Raw genomic sequence first — 16,457 nt, forward strand, 5'->3', positions numbered from 1 at the left:
GAGGAGCGGGGGATGAGGGGTGAATCAGCACTGGGGTTCTGGAAATACGTCACAAACACTGTTCACTCCAGAGACTTGGGAGTGATAATACAGCATGAAATTTTTGTGTATATGTTTATGACCAAATCTGTACGGTCACAAACAAGGTTAAATATATTGAGACTTAACAGTCATATACCCACCTCTCCCTTGGGCGTGGTGACAGCAGTCCTGCGGGGGTCTATCTCTTCATTGATGCTGGAGAGAAAGTTCTGGGAGATCCTCAAGGCATCCTGCAGCAAAGCGAAGTCTGGGTGCTCTTTAGGAGTGTGCTTCAGTAGGTCCTGCATTAACACACATAGTGCCATAAAGTACGTTTACTAAAATGTATTAATTTATTCATTCATTGTCTGTAACCGCTTATCCAGGTCAGGGTCATGTTTCCTACCCGGAAACATTGGGCACAAGGTGGGAACACAGTCCTTCACAGGGCACTTTTGAGTCATCAATCCACCTACCAATGTGTGTTTTTGGACCGTGGGAGGAAACTGGAGCACCCGGAGGAAACCCACGTGGACACAGGGAGAACACACCAAACTCCTCATAGTCAGTCACCAGGAGCAGGACTAGAACCTACAACCTCCAGGTCCCTGGAGCTGTCTGAGTGCAACACTACCTGCTGCACCGCCATGCTGCTCTAGTTTACTAAAGTTTACTACAGTAAAGCAATATTTTCTTTAAAATACGATAGCTTTGCACTAGGGACTGTTATAAGGACATGAATATGAATAGGAATCTGATTTCTATAAATAGATTTGACAGCAATAATTTTGACCAATGAATTGCCATTTTACACAAGAAATTTAACAAATGAATCATGGTCTCTGACTTTTACACTAAACAATATTCATATGGATGTAGATGGTGTGCTTTTTTAGGTTCTCCAGATCAGCTCTACTTGATGATGTTGTGCGCTGTTCACTGACATTAACGGCAGGGATATATTTAGGATATATAAAGTCTATGATAGTACATATAATGATATATATATAAGAGACAAAGGACAGTGAAATCAATGAAACATCTTTAATTAGAAAGATGCACTTTTAAGGAGAAACCTATTTTATGCATCAAAAACATCTCGAGAGCATTTAAACATCTAACAGTGAAGCAACGGACAAAGGCAGTAAATGAGAGAACAGTGTGCAGGGGAATGGGTTTGTATAAGACAGGGCTTTGGAAGCACATTGGCCGCTCTTCATGTCAGCACATTTCTACAAACGTATCTTGGCACAGAAAACGCACAGAGCACCTCACTGCTCTCTGATAACACAAAACTAAAATGTGTGTGTGTCATATAACATTAAATAAAGGTGACCTTTGTGATGGAGTAGCTATTGTTCAGACTCTGCTCCACTAGCTGTTATCATACAGCTCAGAGAGAGAGAGAGAGAGAGAGAGAGAGAGAGAGAGAGAGTATGCGTATGGTGTGTGTTGTATACTCACATGTAGTACGAGAGTACTGCGAGTGACCCGGTCAATGGGTTTGTAGAGCAGAGCTGTAAGGAGAAGAAGGATGTTACATTAGTAAGTTTGTAAGACAGTCAGACAGCATAATTTTATAGAACATGCACCCTTAACACACTAAAACAAACACACTCAGACACACACACAAATACACACAGAGGGAAAAAAACACCTCTCTGAAAGTCTATTACACAGTTGAGTGCACAGAGAAGTCCCTCAGGATGAGAGCAGCACTCCTAACACTTCCAGTGTGTGCGTGTGCATGTGTGTGAGTATGAGTGTGAGTGTGAGAAAGAGAGAGAGAGAGAGAGAGAGATTTAAACTATCGGATCTAAACTAACATGTTAATGAACTATCAGGAGAGAGGACTGTTTACGCCCCAATCCATATGGTTTAGTTATTGCAGTCTAAAAAGAAACATGTATCTGAAAACAACAGAAGAAAGTGAAGAAATGTTTTTAAAGGGGCCATATTCTACCCCTTTTTCACCAGTGAACACAGTTCTGATGTCTTAATGAAATGTCTGTGAAATACTTGTATGTACAGAATACCACAAGGATCAAACACTGCAGAAGTGTTCTCCCCTTGTCTAAACAGCCTTGCTCAGAACTGGTTTCAGCACATGGTTTCTTTACATGACAACAGCTCAGCTCAGCATGAGAGCTCAGGAGTGAGCAGTGAGGTGCAATTTTTTTTGCCATTCTCATTTTCTAGATATGTAAACAGTACTCTTATTTCTCTGCCCACAGTCTTTTTATTCAGTACATCACCCACCCCACACACGCAAAATGTAAAAAAAAGAAATAATAATTAAAAAAATAAAAATAAACAATTTATCTCCGGTGAAAACCAGCACTTAACAAAGATGCATGTTATTTTCTGGGCTCTGAGGAAATGTCTGAGGCTGGGTGTAAGCAGCACATATTTAGTCATGTATCTTTAGCAGCTCTTCTTCATTCTTTCTCTCCCTCTGCTGCATTAAAGGAGCGGTCCGGATCCACATTTCCTCTACTGCAGTCAGCAGGACCCTTCTTAACCTCTTCAGCTATGACATGTGTGGATTCCTTTACAATTCCTCACTCTTATAACCACATCATTACAGAAAAAGACTTCAAAACAGAAGAAGGAAAAAAACATTAACTTGTAACAGAAGCTAATGTGGGGCTTAGTTATTCCAAGTAATTCTAGAGCATTTCTATTGGAAGGAAGAAAGAAAAATTGAGGTACCTTTGTAACATTGTTAACATTTTGCAGTTACTGCATGTACCTGAAGCCTTCAACATATTCATCAATAACTCTGATCAGTCAATAATTACTCAACAATTCCACTCTGCTGTCTATTGAATATGTGATGTTGTCATGAGTGAGTTTAACACACGTTCAATCCTTTAAGGGAACAAATAAAATGCAGCAAACATGGTGCTCAAAATATAACAATATTGCACTAATTTAGTTTCTTTAATAAAGGTTTACATGACTTTGCTGACTACATATCCTATAACTATAACCAATAAAACTACACTGATGTTTGCTGGGTCACAAGAACGTCAGTTAAATAATATAGATGTAGTGAGATTAATGCTGCTAAGTGGTTAGAGTGGAGAAGAGGAGAAGGACCCTATGTCCTTTGCATCTATTTTTCTCTCTCACATATTGGCTCGGATTTCTGGCCTTAACTCAGTAACAATCCATTATGTACGGACACAGAGATACACACAGACACACACACTATAAAATGCCACTCAGGTTTGGCCAATCCCTGATCTCCAATAGTTTATTAAGTCAGCCATTGGCTCCACCACGCAGCCAGTGTTGCTGACCAGAGGTAGTGCAACATCCTTACATAAAGAGCAAAGATTACACAGCTCATACTCTGCAGACAACAGAAACACAGCCATATAAACAGTCAGTCAACATTAAAGTGCAAAGTATCAGTATATAATTTGGCCAATTTTAGAGAGCAGTATAGAAACAGGAATGTTCACATATAAGCTGATGAGACAGACTGGCCTAAGGGAGTGTAATGTGTGATTCATATAATTAATTTGACTCAGAGGAAAAAGTGGGTGTCTGCTTAGATTATGAGATATTAATAAAACTGGTATTAACATAATGATTGGTTAATGTATCTCCTTCATTTTTCGGCTGCTCCCTCCCATCAGGGGTCGCCACAGTGGATCAACCGCAATCCACACCATCGATCTGGCACATCTTTGTTTCTTTATTTATTTTCTTTTTTCAACTGCCATGAAATATCTGCTGTTGATTGGAGAAATCTAGATCAAATTCACCAAATTTAATTACACAATATTTCAAGAAAGCCAGAAGACTGGCTTCTGTATATTAGCATAGCTAATGTATATTGGTTATTTCCACCAAGCTGCATCTTGACTGGTCAGCTGATAAAGATGTTTGAGGTTACAATGTGTCACTAAAGTTAAGCTTGATTGTAAACAAAAACACTTTTTATAAACTTCAGATGTTTCCTCACTATTTGCTATTTCTGTAATCAGTTTGCATGCTGGAAACCAATCTAATGTGTTTACGAAGTTCCAGTGTCAGTATATTTTAAAAAAAAAAATCAAACTGTCTCGGTCCAGTATGTTAGTCTTTCTTTCACTGCTCACGGCAGAGGCATCTGGATATTTTTTTTAGACACTGGAGATAACTCCAAAATTTAAAAGCATGAACCCAGTTGAGGATATTGCTCTATTCCTGCTCCATAAGTGGCTAATATTGACTTATTTTGCTGTTTTGGATCACTTAAAATGGATGTCTCCAAATTCAGGAGATAACTGTATTTACCAAAAGTGCTACAAAATTAAACAACTCTAGTTGTTAACTGGAATAAGTTCAAATTCAGCCATGTACGAACAAGTCTTTTTTCCTTTTAATCACACTCAAAATTATGCTTCTAAAAGTCTTCTTTATTAAAGGAAATAGTTCTATATAGAACCCTGAATATTTGATAAACCTTAGGAATAATTAAAGGGTTCTTTGCATCATGAAAGTGTTCTTCAGATTATTATTACAAGCTTGACATCGTAACAATAGAGGAACCTTTAATCAAGTGTTCACGCCTCTATATAGAACCAGTTTCTTTAATTAATAACCCTTCTTGAACTCTCGTTTCATGTGTGTACCGTTCCACCTTAAATGACACAGAGCTTCTGAACAAAATCAAACCACAGTGAACTGTGTTTCATAGACGTTTCCTTTAATAACAACTATAATAATCTGGCTGTTGTTACTGAATATGAAATAAATCAACAGAGCCTCATGAATTATGAAAACTACATCATCATTTCCTATTTTAAACTGAAGACTTACAAACCATTTATTACTATTTGCAGTGTCAAATTCTGATCATCCAACTGGGTTTGTGTTCACAGTTTAGATATAAGTTTCTTTGTGGCTTGAGCTTTGTTTGAGATACAGACCTGGTGCAGAAATACACAAGGTTTCACTTTGTTCTATGCTGCAGTTTCAATGTAGTTCCGCAGCTGTTTCAGACCACATGTTCATATGAGCCCTGCTTATGTGCCCTCATTAGCTGACGGTGTTAATTTTGGTGGTCCATCGAGTTTAGCATGTGTCCCATTTTCTCTAGCTCTGTTTTTAATTTCGTCTTCCGTTATCTTATATTTTAAACATGACTGTGTTTTCATACATCCCACATTTACATTACCAAAGGACACTCGCTGATCCAGTGCTGAGTTCTAGGACTTCTGAACCAACTTAGCCTCAGTGTCCTTCATTCATTAGGCCTGGGAAAGAAGGCCTGAGCATTGATTGTAAAGCCTTTGTTGGCGTGCTCTGAGCATCAAAGAAACAAGTTTGACTAGCACAGCACTAAAGTGCACTCTAGTTATCCAGGACAGAGAAAGAAAAGCTTTGAAAGTAAATCAGCAGCAGATGATCTGTTGCCTGTTAGGGGATGAAGCTGCCCTCAGGGCATTGTGCATATGTGAATGTGTGGGTATCCATTTGTTAGTCTTGGGCCAGTTCTCAAAGTCACTGCAGACAGCTCCATTTGATTAATCAGGATTTCAAAGTGGGCCAAACTAAATTACTAAAACATATCAGATGTACCCCAATTTTATACACAGCTAATATACAAGATATTTACCAGAAATCAACAAAATCACTTCATCTGTCTCACTACAATATCAAAATTGACAGTTTAGCTCTGTTTAAACCTGGTAATAATGTCCATCTTCATTCATTCATTAATTAAATCATGTCCAGTTCAGGGTCGCGGTGGGTCCGGTGCCTACCCAGAATCACTGGGCGCAAGGTGGGATAACACCCTGTAGGGGGTGCCAGTCCTTCACAGAGCAACACACACACACGCCTATGGACACATTTGAGTCGCCAATCCACCTACCAATGTGTGTCTTATGACCATGGGAGGAAACCGGAGCACCCAGAGGAAACCCAAGCAGACATGGGGAGAACACACCAAACCACCGAGCCAGCCGGAGCAGGACTAGAACCTACAACCTCCAGGTCCCTGGAACTGTGTGACTGCTACACTACCTGCTGCGCCACCGTGCCACCCATAATCTCCATCTTGCGTGATTTAATTATGAATGGACACAGACATAAATCCTTCTATATCTGCCATTTTATGTGGTCATAACCTGTCTCCTGTGTTGCTTATGATTGGATTTGATGACTGGAGGCCAGATATTGCACACATTTGTCCCTTATACAAGTCACTCAATACAAAGTGGGGTTTCCCAACATTTTTATGACTGTGGACTGCACAACACCCCTGGAACTTTTGACAGAAGGGAGGGGGCATGGGGTAAATTATTGCCAATAGGCCTCAGCCAATTGCAAGGGTTTAAAAAAAATTACCTGTGAAATTGTTACCGTCCTTGTTTGCCACATTTTCACTGGTGGGAAAAAGTGTGTTGAACACACTTACATCTAACATCTACTGATCTGGATTGACTACAATATTTGTTGCATTAGAAAACAAAACAAAAAAAAGAAACCCTTCGCACAGTAACTCTTGCATACACCCGCACTGTGCTACCACTGGTCAATATTTGTCAGTGAGAAATTAATCCAGGCACAAAATAACTTCTGAACTTAACACGTCCGATTTAGATGCAGAGATTTTCGTTGACAGAGAACAAATTACTACATTGATGCGTGAAATGGAGTTGAGGCACATATTTACTTATCTGGTGGAAACAGGGTTTCAGTCATTATAGTCTTGACTGACAAACAGCAGGGACTGAGACAGACAGAGAGAGAGAGAGAGAGAGAGAGAGAGAGAGAGAGAGAGAGAGAGAGAGAGAGAGAGAGAGAGAGAGAGAAACTGAGGGAAAGAGAATTTAAAAGCCTTCAGATTATCTCCAGCCGAGGTCTGCTTATCTTTCTGCCATGGATTTTTATACACAGACACAAATTCATTCAAATGTCAACGCCCTGCTCTGAACTGCTATAGGATTCCATCTCACCTGCAAGTCAATCAGTAAACATCAGGCTCACTGTGGCAGTGGTGTACTGGATTTTTGTGGTGAGGAGGGAGTCTTTACTGAGCTTTAGGATGGGAGTGGACAGTTTGGATCTGACAGCAGAAAGCATGAGCAGTGTATGAACATATATGTTAAGCTATAGACTGAGATTAATGATAATGTGATGCTTATTTTAACCATACTTTAGTATATTTTGGCCAACAGAGGTGTAGCTTATCAATATTCAGCTAAACAAGTCTGTTGTGTTTCCCCAGTAACACACACACACATCCTGAGAGATCTCCGGAGACAAGGCTGATCTGATCTCATATTCTGTGGTTATATTCTGTTGCAACAGAGGGAAAGAACTTGACTTCTATAGAACAAACGTGACCGGTGTGTAAAGAGAGAAGCATCAGTCCAATCAATCGCTCCTTCTCTTTTGCATCCTCCCCCTATCCCCCCCGCTCTCGTTCTTCTGACACTTGAAGGTGTGTGCTTACATGGCCTGTTAATTACCCATCACCGTGGTAACCAAGGCTGGTGCATCATGGGGGATAATCCCCAAGCAACCTCAAGAGTTGAGGGTGAGAAACTTCAAAAGGAGGAAGACGCAACACATACACAAACACATACATAAGCATTTACACACTCACACACTCACACACACAGGCATGCACCACACTACATATAGAATAGGTTATTAGCCCCAGATCAGATTTCTGTATCACACTGTAGTCTGCAAACCTTCTGACCTGGACACACTCTTTCTCTCGGTCTCTGTCATGCAATTACACACTGACAAAACACATGAAGCACCAAAGCAAAGGCAAGTCAGGTCTGCCTTTCCCACATAAAAGACACACAGAGGCTGCATTTGAATTAGTTCTCAAATGCAGCTCAGTATATCCCCCCTTGTCCCTCAAACAGACTAAAAGCCAGCTAAATCCACTCATACAAATGTAAAGAGAATCCTGAACCTGTTTCCTCAAGCAGGAGATGAAAGAAAAGCGAGCCGTTCCTTACCGTAAGTGCAGTTGCAACACAGCCGGAGCACCAGAAGAATCTCCATGAGTTCCCCTCTCACTGTTCTTGCTTTCCCGCACTCTATCTATCACTTGTTCACCACCCTTTTGCCTTGGCTGCTGTTCTGTCTCTCGCGGTCTAACCCTGCTATATCTGCGTTTTCTCCAATTTCTGTGGTTGTATCTTGCTCTCTATCACTTGGTCATCCTCTTTTCCCTCTGCTGCTGCTCTGTACCTCTGTCTCTGCTCTCTCTCTCTCTCTCTCACACACACACACACACACACACACACACACACACACACACACACAGTCTCAGTGTCTCTTGCTCCTACTGCTCTGGTTTGGTGCTCTCGCGCTCGCTCTCTCTCTTTCTCTCATTCATCCCTACCTACTCTTGCTGCTGCTGCATGGTGTCTCTGATATAACTTAGTACATTCTCTCTCTCTCACAAACTGTAGCTGTCCACTGCTACTCTCTTATGATTTTAATATAATTTTTTCTTACTGCTCTGATTCCTTTTGTATCCCTTTGCCTGTATATACACACTATGTACATACAAAAATGTACATACACACAGCCAAGCTCTGTGTGTGTGTGTGTGTGTGTGTGTGTGTGTGTGTGTGTGTGTGTGTGTGTGTGTCTCAGAGAGAGAGAGAGAGAACAAACAGATCTGATTCCACCTACTGCACACAGACACACAGAATGAGCAAGTGACTGCTCTCTCTCCCTCACACACACACACACACACACACACACACACACACAGAGCATGGCTGTGGACACTGCATACACAAGTAGAGAGGTCTGAGGCTAAGCTCATTCTTAGAGAAGCAGCAGGCAAAATAAACAGAATTTTCGAAAAGTGCAATATCCCTGTCTCATTTTCTCTTATTATTCTGCAAACACACACACACACACACACACACACACACACACAGCGCTGGTCTTACCCTCCATGGTTACAGTAGTGGTGCAGTCTTTGGAGTCTTTAGGTCCTTTGACTTTAACATTCTGTTAGACAAAAAACACAAGCAAATCAGAAGCAGAGTCTTATATCATAAGCACACAAATTTACATTTTACCTGATATGAGTAAAATATGAAATGTTATAACAGACTTACAGTGTGCCCGAAACGGCGCCCTATTCACTATATAATGCACTATTTTTGGATTCCAACATACGAGTGCCCAAAAACCTAGTGTAGAACTTTCAGTGCACTCAAACAATCCCATAATCCCATAATGATATTAGTGGATAGCATATACCCATAAGGGACTGCATTGTTTGGTAAAAAACCTGCATTACTCATTACAGTAATGAGTAATATGCAGAATAGTAAATAGGGATCCATTTCGGATACAGCTTAGGTCTTCTCAATACTACAAAACAATACAAATATTTCACATATATCAAATATATTTCACACACACAGGTCTGACCACTGAAGAAGAGGGGGGAAAGGCTATCAGAGCATGCAGAGCAACAGACCACAGTCTGTAAAAGTGTACCATTATCAACAGCGGTGCTGGTAGAACAGACAGCAAGTGTAAACACAAGAAGGTGACTAAATATTACGACTGATCATTGCATGTTCAAATTATTTCACAGCTTATTGAACACTTGGGAGCAAAACTGCAAATTCTAAGCTATAGGTCATTTAACATTCTCAGACATTTGCAAATCGACATTTGCTAGTTATGCTAATTACTGACTGGTTCATAGGTGTACGTGTGTACCTCAGAGATCTTCTGGAACTGGGAGGTGGGCTGGCTGCATTTCTCCAGTGTCTCCAGGGCCATTTTGTAGTTGTCAACAAAAGCTTTGTAAACACCAAGCTGGCTGGCCTGAGAGAAGGGAAGAAGGAGCATGAAATCCTGATAAACCTCAAACAGAAAAAACATGAAGTTCTAATACACAACAGAGAGAGAGGGAGAGAGAGGAGATAAAGAGATGAGGGAGAGATGAGCAGAGACACTATCCACCGAGGAGCAAAAAAGAAACAGAATGAGAAAAATTCAATAAAACTGAAGGAGCTGAAATCAATTTGCTTTATTTTCCCTGACAGGACATTTGTCTAGAACTAAATGTATCTGACCGTTAAAGCAAATACAATCAAACAAACACAATCACACATCACATTTCTTTAAAAAGACAGAAGTGTGTACCAAAAGCCAAGGGCAGAGTAAAAGTGTGGCATAAGTGAAGACGCCATTACAGAAGTAAAGAGGAAAGCTTTCTGGGGGAAGAACAGTATTGTGACTTGAGATTCATTTTGATCAGTTCTGGGTGGGCTATATGAAAATATTTATTGTTGTTGTGATAAATTATCCAACTATATCTCACAATATGTTTACCTTTCTTAGTATAATAGATCATAGATAGCATCAGTGCTTCAGGAGTAATTTTCATAATTTTTCATTACAAAGAGAGCACAGTTATGTCCGGCTTATTAGATTTGGTGCACTTCGACATGTAAAAGATTGACTGAACAAGGACACAGTGTCATGTGAAGCACTGAATAGCTCCCCTTCTAAAGCATTTTGTTTAATGTGATTGAGCTAGTGAGTGTGTGTGTGTGTGTGTGAGTATGTTACATATTCTTTACTTGTTTTAACTTATCAGAAAAATAAATACTGAGAAATGAATATTGTGTATCATATCACCCAACCCTAGTGGTTACTATAAAAATGTCAAGTGAGGGACCCTTGGAAGAAATGGAAAAGGTTGAAATTTCCAAATCATGTTTTAAACATTAATTTAAACATTTTTTTGCTGCACTGTACTGAAATTTTTGCACCCTTATAAGTCACCTGAGAACCTCAAGGCATACTAACAGCACAAGGGTCCAGGACAGACCTCCGTTTCAGCTTGAAAAGTGGGTGGAGTGCAGCATGCTGGGAAAAATAAATAAATAAATAAAGTTCCCCCGTGCAAAGTCCTGCTGAGGTGTGTGTTCGTATGTGTGTGTCCCATGTCTGATGACGCAACAGCTCTGTGTGAAGCAGTGACCTAACCACCGGGTGGGTGTATTCTCTTCCGCTTCTATCAGTTTTCTCCCTTTTTCCACACTCCCCTGAATCTCATCTCTATCTCACTTCATCAGTTTCTCTGTCGAACGGGTCTGTGGTGATTAGTTTTCTGTGTGCAGATGGTGGAGAGACAGAAAGAGAGAGAGACAGAGAGAGAAGCCCAAGCTGAAGTGTTCCAGTCCACATTTGATCAGGACAAAAACAATCTTAGAAGGAAAAAAAAAAACACACAAAAAAAAATAAAAAATAAGAAAAAGAAAAAAGACAAGTAAGAAACCTCTTTAACTGCCTTATTTTAACTGGTGTCTAATAGCAGCAACTGGTTTTCGTTTGCTCAATGTGTAAATTAATGGAACCTCATGTTATTTTGATTATTCTGGAAGATTTGTTGGTCTGCTTGAAAGAAAAAGGCAAAAATGAACATATAACATTTTGACAGTGATGATATGTTTTTTCTATGCTGCTCATTAACATATTCACTGAAGTGTTTATTGAACACTTGACGTATAATACCATACAAAACACTCTGTACTTGAACTCTCCAACTAGTGCGACACTCACCTACCCTCGCCACTTACTCAGCACATAACTGCTGCACTCAGCACTTTAATATAAAACACACACTGTTTACGTGTGTGTGTGTGTGTGTTTGTGTGTGAAAGAGAGAGAATGATGTGCTTATGGTATGAATGTGTGGTTGTTTTTTGTTTGTTTGTTTGTTTGGTTTTGTACTAAAGATAAACAAATCAAGATAAAGAATAAAAAAGATAAATAATAAAGAGTATCATTTAGATATAAAAAGTGAAGCCTGAACGTGTCCTCACCACCAGGGTGTGTATGCAAAGTAAGATGTGAATTATGCTGAAGTGACGGATGTGAAAGGATTATCCTCTTTTCATTTTTTTCCCCTGCAGTTGATTCCATGCCCTGACATGCCCCTGTACATTTCAATGCTTCTCAAAGTTTAAAACACACACACACACACACACACACACACACACACGTGCACACTGCTACCACGGTCACCAAGCAACCTGCATCCTCTCTGCCTCTCACCTACTTACTTCATGCTATCCTCAACTGTGACACACATGTACACAGTCAGGGAGAGTGAGGTGTGGGTAAAAAGGTGTGAATGAGAATTAGTGAGTAATGAAACAACAAAAGAGAGAGTGGGGGAGACAGAAGGACAGAAAAAGTGTGATGCAAAGAGAGAGAGGGAGGGAGGGAGAGAGAGAGAAAGAGAGAGAAGTGAAAGGAGTGAAACTTTGAAATCAGTCATCCTCGAATTGTCCTCCTGTTCCAAGTCTTCATCCCCCATTCCCTTCTGCTCTGTTATTCCCTTCTTGTCTTTCACGGTTGTGTTGAGTTTTGAGAGCTGGAGGGAGTCTGTAATTACATCACCATCTGCCTACAGAACTAATACCATAATGTTTTACTACACACACACACACGGGCGCACACACACAAATGGATAGTGTGTGTGTGTGTGTGTGTGTGTGGACTAATGGTGTGAGAGAAATCATTTTAGAAGGTGACAGGTTGTGTTGATCGTGTATTATAAACTACAGCTATTCGACATTCAGTGCTAGAAGTGAATGGACTGTATCAGAGTGAAATGTGTAATAATACACCTCAATGATCTAAAACCCATTTCAGTTCAGTTCGAGGCCTAAACACAGCATATAAATCATATCAACCCTCTAAATATAAGCTAAAGTAACCATAAAATAAGCTAAAAAAAAAAAAAAACACTGCACAATATCCATTCAGGTGTTAGACAGCAACACTGATACAGTAAGTCATATTGTACTGTATTTCTGAATACTATGATTTTCTCTCTGTGCTTTTTGGTCTTGCTTAGTGCCATGCCAACAACTAAGAGGATGTGTGCTCTATAGCAGACCGTTACAAATACAATGGCAAAAATGGCATCCCAAGTACCTAAACTATGCTACTTTTCCTGGAAGTAAACTAAAATTTAATATAAGTTTGGCTGCATTCTGTGAGGCCTGTTAAGCCATCTCTGGTTTAATGAGTACTGTAATCATTTTTACTGGAACAACATTAACAAACGCAATTACACAGTAGCAGTGCAGTCTGTGAGAGTGGAGTTTAATGCAGAAAACATCACTGCTTGTGGCTCAGGCCTCTCTCTCTGGGCTTTCCAGAACATTCATTAAGGGAATGAGGCAAGCTGACAGAGAAAATAACCGTAGCACTTCTATCATCCTGGAACCAATCAATGAGACACACGCCAGGAGCATCACTTACAAATCACAAAGAAATACACACATGTACACAAGATACCTGGGTGGATACGCAAAGAAACAACTCACTAACTACAGCAGAAAAGCCTGAGGTTTCTCTCTCTCTCTCTCTCTCTCTCTCTCTCTCTCTCTCTCTCTCTCTCTCTCTCTCTCTCTCTCTCTCTCTCTCTCTCTCTCTCTCTCTCTCTCTCTCTCTCTCTCTCTCTCTCTCTCTCTCTCTCTCTCTCTCTCTCTCTCTCTCTCTCTCTCTCTCTCTCTCTCTCTCTCTCTCTCTCTCTCTCTCTCTCTCTCTCTCTCTCAGCATCCCTAAACGTGCACATCCGAAACTATATCAGGAACATGCAATATGGCAAAATTAAGCAATTATCCACTGGATAAACGTCACCGTCACAATGGATAAAGGTCAGATGGAGAAATATATTAAATGTGACAAAATTTTTTAGCATTTGGAGGTATTATCTGAATCTAACACACATACACACAGTTTTCTTTACATCTCTCAGACTCCCCTCTCAGGATTCCATTATACAGAATACTGGACTGAAGCTCTATCTAAATTACAAACATATTCATACACACACACACACACACACATTAATAGTACCACTCACAGCAAGAGTAATTACCTATTGATTAAAAGAAAAATTATGTTCCTTTAAAATGGTAGTTAACTTTCAAGAAGTGCTTCTTGAAAGTTCTTGATTCCAGCTTCTAAAACAACTTCTGATCAACTGATCATATCTGTGCTGTATTTTTTACCTAAGGGGAACCAAATTAACTGGGCCATTGGAAAAAAAATCTAATTTGGCTGTCGTTAAAATTTTGAGAAGACAATATATAATGCTTAATTAAAGATGCTCTGATATAACAGAATGGTGTCTTTCCTGATCAAGAATGATTATATATTTGATCTGTAGAGTTTCACATGTGTCACAGTGTGTATATACTACTCCATATGAAACCACTTTAACTGGACTTTAAAATCTGATTGCTTTTACTAACTTTACAGGCTCCCATTAATGATGAATACAGTTGGTCTTACGAGATGAAGCACTCAAATTAGAGCTCACCAGCTTCTGAAACAGATGTCCCACAGTGACTTTGTCATCCCACTGCTGAATGTTGGGGAAGAGGGCATCATAGAACTCTTTATGAATCTCATATATGTCCTGGATCTTGTAGAAGATGTTGTCGATTTGCTCCATGGTCAACATAGGCTTCGAGGTGGTGGCAGCGGCCTTCAGAGGACGCATGGGCTGTGGAGGGAAAGAAGAAGAGGGTAAAAATCAGTAGTTCAATGCAAGAAACAAACTGTAAATTCCTTCCATTCGGCAAAAGGGGGCACAAACCGACACTTTCTGTCAACAAAATAACACCACAGTACAATTAATCTGAAGCAACACTATTTGAAAATGAAGTTGTTGCATTGTAGTTGATTTGCTGTTAAGCTCTGGTTTGCTTGACTGACTTCTGTCACAATGAGAGACTGCTGCAACTGAGTGGCAAACTCTTGCTGGCATGACATTTTATCAAGGGAACCAAGCTTTATCTTTTTCCCTGTGATAACATAATGGAAAACAATGGCTAGAGACAGCACAGAAGAAAAATGCTTTTCCCCTGAAACTTGTTTTGGATTCAGAAAAAAACTAAATTATCAGCCATCATACATTATAAATACCCTTCAGACAAAACAACTAATCACATGATGTTGCTTGATGTTAACAATGGGATGCTACATTTAAAATGTTTTTCACTAAATATTGCTTAATAAACGTTGTCACAACCATTTACTAGTTAAATAATTTTAAACTTGAAAAAAATATGAAACTCAACAACAGAAACACAACATTAAAATAATGAATACTGCTTGATGATTATCTATCAATTTATCATAAAGGAAATAATAGTTACTTACAGCGACTTTCCATTAGCCGCATGCAGCAAGTGTACACTTTGTATTCTGAGTGTGTCTATTTATACCCTTACCAGTTAATTGCGGGATATGTTATTCTGGGCATATCCTCTATCCCTCCCCACAGTCAGCTCTGAAATGAGTGAGACATTAAGGCTGCAACTTTGAGCCTCTGTGTGTGTGTGTGTGTGTGTGTGTGTTTGTTCCTTGGCTCTGCCTGGCTAATAACAATAAGAGCACATTCAATTTATTGGAAAACTATAACAATGCAAGTGACTCATTGTTTAAATTATGTATTCTCCCAATCCACCTATACTTAAATTAATGGCGCTTTCATATCTAGGCTGACTCTCTGTTATCCACACTTACACCAGAGGCTAAAACTCATTAATCATACCGGCTGGCTGCTTTCTCTCTGATGCAGTAAAAACTGCTAAAAAAAACCAGAGGCAAAAGCAGCACTGTGGGCTGGAGCTCCTTCTAAAGCAGGTACTACTGGTCATCCTGTATCTTATCATGAGCAATTTGTATCTGACAGAAGGCAAGCATGGTCCAGGAGGCCATAGACCGGGGAGATAAATCAATATGTCTGCGTCTGTGTTTGTGTGATCAAGGTATCCCACTCCACCTCCTCTTTCAGGACCAAGACACTTGGTGAGGTCATTCTGAGCTTTGGTATTTTTAAGGTCAAAACTCCATTAGACTTATTACTGCTGTATAATTAATCCTTTGATAAAAGAAAATCAGTATACTTCAACCTTATCTCTACATACTACATCTTTAACCTATGACTGGTTGCAACCACAATGATTTTCCTGTTCCCTGAAAAAGTCAGACATCTTATCTTCCAACACAATGTGGGGTTATTCATCAACAACTAAGAATTTTTGGAGAAGTAGTTCCAGTTTTTCAAAATAGAATATACTGCTATATTTCCGAGCTCTTTACTGACAGAGTCACTGTAAAACTGCAGCAAGGTTAAATAAAAGTAACAAGAATAATGGTAATCAGAAGCAGAAAGCAACAAGACAATGTATTTATTGTGCTTTAAAGCTTTTAACCAATCACAGTTACAGATGAGTATATGCAAATGTTATTGATAAACAGTTTATGAATGAAAAATGTAGGCAAAATGGATGCAGGGCCATTTTTGCTCATATCCAGCATTTTTGAACCTTTTTCCAATTTATTGAAAGACTTTATTAATGGATTTTCTACTGCAGACCTGTGTGAGTGTGTGT

General features: G+C 39.6%; 1 protein-coding gene across 6 annotated transcripts in view; it reads right to left on the reverse strand.

Moving 5' to 3' along the window:
• Positions 1 to 16,457, reverse strand: part of abr (ABR activator of RhoGEF and GTPase) — a 145,929-nt gene that overhangs the window by 63,966 nt on the left and 65,506 nt on the right. For 5 of the 6 annotated variants that reach the window (XM_066658591.1, XM_066658592.1, XM_066658594.1 and 2 more), the window contains 5 exons: positions 14,375 to 14,560; positions 9,742 to 9,849; positions 8,955 to 9,015; positions 1,486 to 1,538; positions 183 to 323 (listed from right to left, as the gene is read on the reverse strand). In XM_066658591.1, the coding sequence (XP_066514688.1) occupies positions 183 to 323; positions 1,486 to 1,538; positions 8,955 to 9,015; positions 9,742 to 9,849; positions 14,375 to 14,560 (549 nt within the window). Of the gene's footprint in view, positions 1 to 182; positions 324 to 1,485; positions 1,539 to 8,003; positions 8,261 to 8,954; positions 9,016 to 9,741; positions 9,850 to 14,374; positions 14,561 to 16,457 lie in introns of those variants that run through there. The other variant, XM_066658597.1, reaches the window with a different exon arrangement.

The sequence above is a fragment of the Hoplias malabaricus genome, chromosome 2 (assembly GCF_029633855.1).
Source record: "Hoplias malabaricus isolate fHopMal1 chromosome 2, fHopMal1.hap1, whole genome shotgun sequence".
Classification (NCBI taxonomy): domain Eukaryota; kingdom Metazoa; phylum Chordata; class Actinopteri; order Characiformes; family Erythrinidae; genus Hoplias; species Hoplias malabaricus.